This window comes from Chenopodium quinoa, unplaced genomic scaffold (assembly GCF_001683475.1).
Source record: "Chenopodium quinoa cultivar QQ74 unplaced genomic scaffold, ASM168347v1, whole genome shotgun sequence".
NCBI classification, from domain to species: Eukaryota; Viridiplantae; Streptophyta; class Magnoliopsida; order Caryophyllales; family Amaranthaceae; genus Chenopodium; species Chenopodium quinoa.
The window spans coordinates 3602992-3614741 of NW_018744537.1; the positions used below are offsets into that span (position 1 = coordinate 3602992).

The window sequence follows — 11750 nt, forward strand, 5'->3', positions numbered from 1 at the left end:
TTATCCCAAAGAGTTGATATGGGTCAGATGGTCCAGCGTCTTAACTCTAAAGCCCACAAACATGCAAAACAAGCTTGAATTAATACACTCTTTCTGGTCTATTAATCACCTTTTCTATCTCTTTGAGAAACATTCCAAAAATCACCCGAGTTGTATAAATTAAAACTATGCTACATTTTTACTTATTTTTAAGAGCGAGTGATGAGAATCAATCATAGGATCACCTGAAATCGGGAAGAGAGCTTTAACCACTTAAGTTATCCCTCACTCTCAAAGTATGCTATATTATAATATAAAGAGAAGAACATGCAAAATACAGCTATTTGTTGCATCCAATTGCACAAGCTCGAGACTCCAAATGCCCAATATGTTTAACATAATATGGGCGATATCACATTTAAACAGCTCACCTATTTTTGGTCCGTCAAAGGCCAAATTCAAAGTCCGTTACAATCAAATGTATCCTTTCATACTACATCAAATATCAAGGGCATAATTTGTATAGCTTTAGCACAGGTTTGACATGTCAAAGATTATGTTCCAATACAATACGTTCCTTCTTCAACCCATATTGATATCATGCTGATTGCTCGCAAGGAACAATTATCGCCTATGTCCTTACTCCCTTTAGAGGCACCCAAGGGCCTAATGTGGCTATGAACAAATTTCAGATGATTGATAAAAAATTGCTTCAAAACGGAACGACTGGCAAGACAAACAACGTATATCCATAGGGTCCAAGGTGGCTTTTAGGTCACGACAGTTTCTCTTCAGACTTCTACATATACTGCACAATACCAACTGAGATGAATGAACAAAAAATACTCCTTCAACTCTTCAATTTTTGAAAGCAGTCAGTCACTACAGCAGTACTAGCCCAATTACGCATAGATCAAATAATGAAGCATGCAAGTTATACCAATATACCATGACTCATGTGAGTTTCTCTTTAGACTTTATAAACTGCAAGATACTCAGAGACAAGAGTGAACAAAAATTTTCTTCAACTCTTCAATTTTTAAAAGGTACACAACAGTCACTACAGCAGTAACTAACGCCCCAACGTGTAGATTGTAAAATGATGTATACAGGTTATGTCATTGTTTACCCTTTGGTAGCCAGTGACAAGAATATCTACACTACAACCATCTCACTTAAAGTAACCATCTCACTTAAAGTAAATAAATTAAGGGGGGAAAAAAAGACAACAATTTACAAGGGATTCACACCAAAACCCTGCAACTTCTGAGAGCTTGAAGTGAAGTTCCAACCTGGCAACACTACAACCTGAGGAGAGAGGAACACTATTCTGTCTTCTCTGACGTTTCAGCGAGGAAAAGCGTTTGAGGAACCCTGTAGCTTCAGAGTTTGAAGTGAAGATCCAGCCTCGAAAAACTAGTGTCCGAGGGGAGAGGAACACCATACTGTCTTCTTGGACGTTTCAGCAAGGAAAGGCGTTTGAGGTGGCCCAAAGAAAGGAGAAGACCCTCCAAAAGCTGGCTAAGTGATGAAGTTTCACTCTGTATGGACCTGCACTTGAAAATTGCATAGAACTCTAGAAATGAAAGGAGACATAGCTGCAAGCAAAGCCTTGGGGCACTCCTCATGAGGAAGATGTCCGCATCCTGATATAGCAACTAATCTCTGCATAATCATGCGATTAATTATGAGCTTCATGTCAAAAGGGAAAATACAATGAAGTATGAATCATACAAACATGTTTTTACATATGAAAACTACTGGAGTAAGGTAAAAATTTGTAAAGAAAGAGGCCGTGAAATAACATTTTTTTTGGCACTAAATACTTCTAAATCCATACTATCACCCAACCTGCTAGCTGCTTTGTTTAGTTTCAATAAGCAATTTCATGCTACAATGACTAAAGCAGATTCTTCTAGTACAACATATGCTATATTATGCTTAGAACAAGAATCCATAACCATGCCACACTGATCTGCCTGACTGAACATGATGACCAAATTAGCTGGACCAACAACCCAAGATTGTAACTCAAAGCCAAATGGCCTTCATACAACATCATCTACTGGACAATCACACAGCTTGAACATTGATAAGGTAGATCAACTGTATCAAATGATTCAGTCCCACAATCCATGATCACTCCTTAGTCCTTAACCCACAAAAGCTCAGGACTTGGGAGATCATGATGTTACCGGCTAGAACCCAACAAGAAACAAGTGACAATTTTTTTTATTTATAAAAAGAGAGAGCATGAGGGTTGTAAAAGATCAAAATGGTGATAAATCAGACAACAGCAAGCGCACACACACACACACACCACCATATCAATACAGACACAATACTTACAGAATCTACAAATTTGGAAGCCATAGTTTGAGCAGGTCTTAAAGCAACAAGTGCATCTTCAGCTCCAGTGACAACCAAAATAGGCAAATCTTGAACTGCTTTTACCAGCGATGTTGCTTTTTCAGGCGATAAAACTGTTTCACCAGAAAGCTTACCAATCTCATGAAGAGCCTCATCCCAACCTTCTACACAGAGAGGGGCCTGATAGGATGCATTTGTAACATCAAGTTAAAAACTGACTTGACTTAAAATTTAAAAACCTTTTCCAGAATCCTAATCCTAAGACAGAATATTGTCTCACATGAGCAAAACTTATACCTTGTATAGGTTTAAAACTTCAGATGTCAGCTTCGTAGCGTCATACCATGCACGCCTATTTACCCCTTGCGTAATTTCTGTCCGCAGCAGTGGCTGAACCAAATGTTTCTTTCCCAATGAAGTGCGCAGAAGTATCCTCGCAAAAGATGGAACTACGTCTCGAGATAGGTCTGCACTCAGCAACACCACTGCTTTGATTGCAACCTGAAAATAAAAAGAATCATTCAAGTTCTAAGGCATTCTTCAGAAGAAAAAAAAATCAAAACATAATAGCTACCTGATAGAGTCTAAAGGTACAGTTGTACAGATGTCTAATTAATGCAAAAATATTGTCACACTGTACCATAAATGCCAGTAAGATGCATGATTAGCTGATTTACATCCCAATCAGCCAACAATCAGTACAGTGGTCCCTTCTAGTCTTGCTTGAGGAAAGATTTATCGTCACATGTGATGAAAGGTTAAATGTATATATAAACATCTACTAAACATAGAAAATAACATCAGCCAGTTCCTAGACCGTATGGGTTTACAGATGAGGATAGAAGGAAAGCCTTCATTTTTAAAGGGGGTGTGATTCTGATAATAGACATATCAAAACCCACATTAAGGAACTCATCTCTCTGTTGGATAATGATTTTCATAGAACCAAAAAATCACTACATAAAGGAACATTTTGGCTTCATTTGCCATGACAAAGCCTCTTCAGCAAGCAAGCAGAAACTTCAGAAGCTGTTGACAACAATTCACCATACATCAGAACATATGTCATGTTACTCAAGTTCGATGACAGTATTCCAGACTTCTGAAACACAATCAATTTAGCATTACCTACTTTGGGTTCAATAATCACCCTGTTAATCGCTCTACAATGCACCTACATTTTGAATTTTGTCCAGCCTCAACTTGGTCAAAGTAAAAAGTAAAAAATATCACCCCTCCTCCTTCCTCAAACACCTACTATTCACATGATTAGTTACACATAATCTGCCTAATTACTACTTCCAACTGTTCTCTGCCCCATAAAACTTCCCATTCTTCTTTTGATTCACAGCCCCATCAGTTCATGAAAACTCTTCTCGTATAACACAGCATTTACTTCAGCAAAGCAATGAACTGATAATGTTCAATCCCAAAAGAAAGCCAACCAAAACCATAATTAATTTGCACTCCATAAAAAAGTACAGTGAACCACAGCATCAAAAATACCGCAAATAACCATATGGTGTAAAAGACAATTAATTTCTTTCACTAGCGAAAAACAGAAAACATAAAAAACTTTTAAGCATGCACAGTTTTTTTTTTTTCTTTTTTTTGTGCCAACTTATGTACCAACAAATTAGATCAGGTATCTAATGCCCTACACCTGTAACCTATAAAATAATCCAACGTAGTCACAAAATCCATTTACACAATTTGGCTGATACTGTACGTTGCACATCTTTGACACACAACTAGCTTCAATGCATGCAATTTGCCACCCAAAACACAACACATATGAAAGGCCACAAATAGCTACAAAGAGATTGGTTTCCATCCAACTATCAGTAATTGGACAGATATTAAGCAATAAGCAAAACAAAAATTTATGAAAGGTGTAAAATAAATTATACACAACATTTACTGTACACAAAAACCATTCAGCTAAGTCTCAGATATATAGCCAACCCAAAAAACTGCATGAACCAAGCAATTATTACTCACATTTGCAGAACTCCCTGATGCTTTCACTCTTTCAGCTGCCCTTAATGCAAGCAAGCCACCATCATCATGGCCAACAAGTATCACTGAAGAAAACCCCATTTCAGAACAAAAGGACAAAAGCAGGCCCACCTGAAATAGGAACCAACACAGCATCAGCCAAAAAAGAAATTAAAAGGCCCAAATGACAATGATTGAAAATATACAAGACAGGATATTTAAAAAATATAGCCGACTTTATAAAATAAAGAAATAGATAATAAAACAAAATAAAGGAACAGATAATAAAACAATTGTGCCTCGTCAATAAGCAAGCAGATAATGAGCAGCCAATTTATAATTCTCACAAAATCAAACTTCTACAAAAGCAATGGTAACCTAAGATAAGTGGGCATCAATCAAGGCAATTCAACTGGGTTTAGTAATTTATCTCCAGTTGAAAGGAAGAGCTGAGTTCAAGAGTTTGATAGTTTTACTTTGAAGGATACTAATGACGAAGCTTAATTGTAAAATGGTCATCGGTGTTATGAACAAGGGAAATTAGTAAAAAAAAAAAAAATACACACACACAAACACAGAGAGAGAGAGGGAGTGAGACATGTCTCTGCACATCATATAAAGAGCAACAAGCTACAGTATTTTCAAAGTCTCAACAACTTCAGCTGATAGATGATACATATTTCTCATCTAGAAAGAAAGTTATATCAATCAATCAGAGCCTTAATCCCCCTATTAGAAAGAAAGTTATAGAATTTAAAAATTGAGAGCTTCTTGACACAATTACGTAGCACGAATCTGGCAGGCTTCTCACAGTATGCAAAAAATTACAAAAAGATAGGCAATGTAGCCACATGCAGCAAGACTGGAAATTAACAAGTAAATAAATTATGGTTTCTGTTCTAAAAAATTACCAATACCAAACACCAGGGTGAAAAAGGTGTTGCATCGAGTATTAACATTGACATGCAACATGGAAAGTCAAAATCGATATGTTGTATGTTTAAATAACTCTTGATTATAAGTTAAATTCGTTATAAAAGTTCCATATCCATTAAGTTATATTAGTTATAAAAAGAAGATGTCATCTAGAAGCTATACCTGAGTATCAAGGCTGTAAGGATTTGGCAATTGTTTCTCTTCCCAATCCTTCCTTAGTAGCCTAGGAGTCAAACCCCACCCAGGACGATCAAATGCAGCAACAGTTCGACCTACTTGACGTGCCAGTGTCCCCATCACATGTCTCCATGAGAAAACTCCACCTCCAAATCCATGCACTAGGACAATACCACACTCTCCGTTTGCTTCCAAATTTGAATCCAATTTCAAAGGGCTTAAATCATTTATTAGATCTTTGTCCTCCACAGCATCAAGGCTCATAGGAGGAAATTCATCAGATGAAACAGCAGAACGTGCCATATTTTCAAGCAATGGGTCAAACAAAGAAGAAGAATAGAAATTGTTGCTATAGCTTCTACACAGGTTATGTTGGGTTTTTGAAAGAGCATTAAATGGCCGATCAACATTTACCCTACCAATGCCCAGCTGAGGGCTACAGCTTCTACTGGGTTCAACAAAGGTTGTGGATGACAGAGAACATGCAGGAGAGCTAGGCATACTAATCTTGTAATGGAGCGTGAAGCCTTGACAAGTTGTGAATAAACTATCAATATCAGCAAGTAATCTGACAGGCAAGACACCGTCGTAACGAGTTAGACCATAAGGTTTCCTCCTTGTCTCACTGTCACTTTTAGGAGTAGCCTTTGCTGAGGAGGGAATGGGAGATCGTGGGAGCTTTTGATAGGCAGAGAGCAAACTCTTGCAAGACAGAACCTGCCAGAGGTTGATCACACTTCAGCATGACATTGGAAACAGTTAAACATTTCAAGCATAGCACTTTAACAGCATATAATTGGCTTTAGAGAACTGCAAGGATAGCTAATAAATGACAAATGTGCAAAATTTAAGTTAATGGAAACAAATTCACAACAATTAGAAGGCAAGCAACACTAAAAAGGATGAAACCACAAGGGGAACTACCGCCTCTGGATCAACCCGATGAAATAGAAGTTTTCTCCTTGCCTTGCAGCTAATTCGATAAGCAATCACCATATGGCCAAGAGCAAAAACTACAGATGACAGAAACAAAACAGGCATTCCCCAAGACTTCTTCAAATGAAGAATACGACTTGAAATAGAATGTGAAGCTTCAGCTACCATTTGAGAATTCGCAGAGAAAACACAGGCCTTTACTGACAGAAGAAGAATTGAAGAAATGGAGCATATCGTCACACTTCCAAGATATGGTCCATGAGAAAGAGCAGGAGCATCAGAGAGAGAATATACACCTGCAACGATGCATAAATCCGTAATCAATGCAAGAGTAGACGAGTCACAAATAATACACACAGCTACACTCATCTTCAAAACTACTTTCTCCCTGTCATCAGTCATCACCTATGTACATCCGTCCAAAACCCTGAGTTCGCACGTATGTATTTCGTATATAACATAAGTATCACATTATCCAAATTTCGCCAAAAACAACATACATACAGAATAAACAATTCAAGCACATTGCCGAACTAGGACTGTCCCCATCACCACCCACAAAATGAACATACCATACCGCATTACGGCCATAGCAAAGCCTTTACACCGAGAAAAACATCACCACCTAGTTACATCATCCGGTACACCGAAAATCAATAGCTACTAAAGAATGCAATTAAGCAATATCCCAGATGTTTACACATTAACAAAAACAACAAATGAATCATTCAACCAACAACATGCATAACTAACCAATATTCATATCAAATTCCAAGATAAAAAATTCTTATTCACCTCAATCTTAGCTCACTATAGCTAAAAATACAATCAAATTCACAGTTATATCAATAAATTGGATTGTAATAAAAACAAAGAAGAATTAAAATTATAAAAGAGTGACATACAGGTAATAAGGAGAGATCTGAGGACAGAAACGAGAGGAATATCAATCAAAGAGCTCTTAAAAGCGTATCTTCTAAGGTGTTGTTTAAGGCTATAACACCTAACACAGGTGAAGCTCGAAACCAAAACACAAGGTACCAAAACATCTCCAATGGCTACCAACAATGGCAGACATTGCACCAATAATGACGCCACCATTGCCAACATGAAAAACATCGTTCTCAAACACCTCCTCAACCTCTCCCACCCCGCCATTATCGACTTTCTGTCTCCTCCGCCACCACAACCACCACCTTATTCGAACAACACCTGAATAAAATCAAATAAAATTAACGAAAAAACGATTTTCAATGACTTTTTTTTAGGTAGGGTCGCGAGAGATCTGCGATCGTAACGAAGTCGAAACCCTAGCAGAGAAGAAGAAAACCGTCGAAAATACAGCGTCTGCCATAGCCAGTTTAAATTAACCAACCAACCGTTGAAAAAACGGTATTAAAACGAATCAATTTTGCGTCGTTTTGATGGTTTTCTAGATGATCAGAGAATTTCTGATGAGGAAGAAGATGAATGTAGTTCCGCCATTGCTAGGGTTTCGAAGGTTTGTTTGTCTCTCTCTTCGAGAATTGAACCAGTAGAACGAAGAAAGAGGTAGGAGAGAGAAAAAGAAAGAGGTAGGAGAAACCGGCGATTGTTAATAAACGGCGAAAATGGGTAAAATTGAAAAATATTTGATTTCGGCGATTTTTTTATTTTTTTAAAAAAAATGGTTTTGAAAAAAAAAAAAAAAAGGGAAAAGAAAAAGGGTAAATGGTGGCGGGCATGTGTGGCCCAATCAGTGTTATGGGTTATTGTGTCGAGTTGATGTTTGCTTTATTGGAGCATGTTTGCTAGGGTACTAATTTTGAATTTTGTGTTACCTTATTTTTTGTTGAGTTACACAATTTGTTTATGTTCTTTAAGGTAGGGGGGTTTCTAGTGCATTGAGATCTGCGTTTGAATTTGTGGCTATAGGTACAAGTAGCCTAAGTAGGGGAAGGGTGAGCAATTTCAATTCGTATTCGTATTCAAATTAAATTGAAATCGGATATACGGATACTTCATATTTCATTGATTTAGACATGAATTAAATCGAAAGATTTGTATAAATATTGATGATTATGTGGTTTATTAAATTTATAAAAGTATTGTTCAAACTAAACCAGATTGAAATAAATTTGGATTAGAATATGCCTAACATATTTGACATTTGCATGAGTACATTGTAATAGCTATCGTGAGGATGTTTGATTGACAATCAAGACTTAATAATACCTCAATAGTGTAGCATATTGAGCTTGGCTTAAAAACATAAATAGAGTATACAAAGTAGCATGCTAAACTTGATATTCAAAAATTGACTGCTTGTGGCTTTTGTAAGCTTTTTTTTTTTTTAACACAAACCAAAAGCTTAGCCATTTATTAAAGCATCAAGCTTGCAACATCAATACAAATAACCTCTTGAAGTTCAAGAGGGTACTCTTCAATCCAAATCCGACACTCACTAAAATTGCAACTTTATTTAGCTAAACAGTGTGCAACACCAACTTTTTAACAAAAGAAAAATGTACTCTTCTACGATCTCTGATAAGCCTGAGAATGTTCTTGCACCACCTTACCAAAAGCATTTGGATTTGTGATGCCCTTCTTCATCTGATGAAACAATTTAATGTTGTCAGTTTTAAGTACAAAATCCCTGAACCCTACTTCATTTGCTATCATGATACTCTGTCGCATTGCGATTTCTTCCCTAACATCCACCTCAAAGTTTCCCTGCGAGCACAAGCAATAAGCCAGCACCACATCACCGACACTGTCTCGCAGAATCCCACCAATTCCCAGTTGATGCTGCCCAAAGAAAGCAGCATCCAAGTTCAGCTTGTACAAGCCTGCACCAAGAGCTCTCCAAACCGACCCTAATTGCTGAACAAGTTGCTCAATCACAGCCTTTATCAACGCATCTTCAACTTCCCCAACAAGGCTGACAGCCTTATGAATAACTTCAGTTTCACTCTTTCTTTTCCCTTTGAAAACCCATCCATATCTTCTCAGCCAAACACCCCAAGCCAAGCACCAAGTCAAGTCCCACCACTTTGGCCCTTTAATTTCACTGTTCCCACCAGGTTTTATATCCGCGTTAAAGCAGAGAATCTCCAAATCATATCAACTGTTGAGCAGTGTAGCTTTTGTAAGCTACATCTACTCGGTCAATGATATTTTTAAGTTTGATAGAATATCACGTGAAAACAAACATATTTGAGTCATTTAATCAAAAGATGTATAATAAATATAATTTATTATCAAGTTGTTCACGAGTCTTGTAAATCAAGTTAGGAGCTTAGGACATTAAGAATTTGTGTTCAAGTTCATTTTCAACCAAGTCCTCACATTTGTTTAAATCTCTTACCACCCCTAGTAACAAGACCATGATCCTCCAACGAACTCAACATCAATTTTGGATCAAATCAATCCTCCACAACCCTTTAAGTTGAAAGTTAATGAATTAACTAGCACAAAGTCATCTTGTGGTCAATTGCCAAAACCCCACGCTATAGAAACAAAAAGATGATAACCATTTTATGAGTTCAAAGATTTATATCTCCTTGTAGGGTAATTAGTTTTGAGACAAAACCTCACTTTTTTGTTCATGCCATTTACAATTTCAAAAACTTAATATGATGTCAAAAGTAAACCTCTACTTATTATCCTCCACACTTAACCGGTACTTGCTTCGTAGTTACATACATTAGATGAACAACTCACGTGTATTGTTAAATGTAAAATGCAAATGTCGATTCCCTAGCCCCTACAACTCTATGTGTAGTAGTAAATATATGTGCACATACGGTAACAAAATTCTAAGGACAATGAAATGATTTTCGATTACTAAAGTAATATTTAATTTGAAAAGATCCTCATTTAGGCCCTATTCTTTTAAGCTTTTGGGCAGAGCAGAGCAAGGCAGAGCAGAACAAATTTCAGCATTATTATTTTTACTATTATTGTTATTACTATTATTATTACTACTTTTATTATTATTATTATTATTACTACTACTTTTATTATTATTATTATTATTATATCTCAAAAACAGACAAAGTCATACAACCTATACTAAATTAGTGGAAAGCCGAGATACAATCCGGGCCCCCACTCCTCTAGCTATAGCAAATCCTATCCTAGTGATATTATTATTATTATTATTATTATTATTATTATTATTATTATATCTCAAAAACAGAAAAAGTCATACAACCTACAATAAATTAGTGGAAAGCCGAGATACAGTCTGGGCCCCCACTCCTCTAGCTATAACAAATCTTATCCTAATGAAAATATTATTATTATTATTAGATTTTTTTTAGATTTTTTTACTCTTTTTATAACATTAGAAAATGTGTTAAATAATACAAAATATTAATTATTACCATTAAATATTAGTTATCATTATCAATTAATATTATATATTAATTATTATTATTATTATAAAATATTAATTATTATTATTATTATTAAATATTAATTAGTATCTATAAATATTAGTTATTATTAATAAATATTAATTATTTTTATTTTTATTTTTATTAAATTTTAATTATTATTATTATTAATTATAAGTTTTAAGCAGAGCAGATTTCAGCAGAATAGAGCAGATTTCAACAAAGTAGAGCAGCTCTAAAAAACAGGGCCTAATTATATATGGAGTATTATTTCTTCCTCAAGCGTGTCCATTTAATAATCAAAGCAAGCATTACAAAAGTAGATACTCCGCATAAATAATTTATCTCCACCTAACAAATAAAAGTTGAGAATATTTTGATGCATTTACATTAATTATAATAAGAAATCTGTCTGGTATGCTTCTTTTAAAACTACAAACTGTCAAATGGATAAAAATGACAATATAATCATATGATTGGGTTAGTGGAGAAATTGATAATGGCCATCCTCGTAGAATACCCTGTCACTTTTTTTTTTTTTTTTTTTTTTTGGACAGACACTTCTTTTTATGATAAGGCTATTTCGTTGTATAGAATCATTTGCATTGTTGTCAATTGATTCTACTTTGTAATTTTCTGTATACTAAACAGAATATTAATGCATTTAAATTTACAAATAAATGGAGAGCCATATTTTATAAATAAATTAAATGATCAGGTAATTGAGAAAATATTACATAAAATCCAAAAATTGAATAAGCAATTATTTAATCTGCAAAATATAATTTAAATTAGACAATTGATAAAATTTGAAATAAAATTATGTATTCAAGCCAAAATTCGATTTTCAATACATGTTTCTACCTAACTATCCTCTTAAAATTAATTTTTTAAATCAAGTATCTAGTAAATTAATTATAAAAGATACCGGATATTACTGTATTGCCACTTAAAAGAAGTTTTGTCCTTGAAATT

General features: G+C 35.2%; 1 protein-coding gene across 2 annotated transcripts; it reads right to left on the reverse strand.

Moving 5' to 3' along the window:
* Nucleotides 1–987: 987 nt before the first annotated feature.
* LOC110698710 lies at nt 988–8064 on the reverse strand. Of its 2 annotated transcripts, none has more exons than XM_021876220.1 (7): nt 7302–8064; nt 6427–6692; nt 5446–6177; nt 4351–4479; nt 2647–2850; nt 2329–2529; nt 988–1644 (listed from the first exon to the last, which is right to left on the reverse strand). In XM_021876220.1, exons 1-7 carry the CDS (start codon nt 7552–7554, stop codon nt 1516–1518), a joined length of 1914 nt encoding a protein of 637 aa, XP_021731912.1. In that variant the 5' UTR covers nt 7555–8064; the 3' UTR covers nt 988–1515. The 2 variants fall into 2 exon arrangements, with proteins under 2 accessions (XP_021731912.1, XP_021731911.1); XM_021876219.1 differs by having other exon boundaries at nt 6385–6692; nt 7302–8063.
* Nucleotides 8065–11750: the final 3686 nt, after the last annotated feature.

Coding starts and splice junctions, on each gene's coding strand:
- LOC110698710 (XM_021876219.1), bottom strand. CDS start 7,554: ATGGCGGGGTGGGAGAGGTTGAGGAGGTGTTTGAGAACGATGTTTTTC. Junction 2,851..4,350: donor CATCAGGGAGTTCTGCAAAT/GTGAGTAATAAT, acceptor TTTTATTTTCAG/GTTGCAATCAAAGCAGTGGT. Junction 1,645..2,328: donor CTTCCAAATTTGTAGATTCT/GTAAGTATTGTG, acceptor ATGATTATGCAG/AGATTAGTTGCTATATCAGG.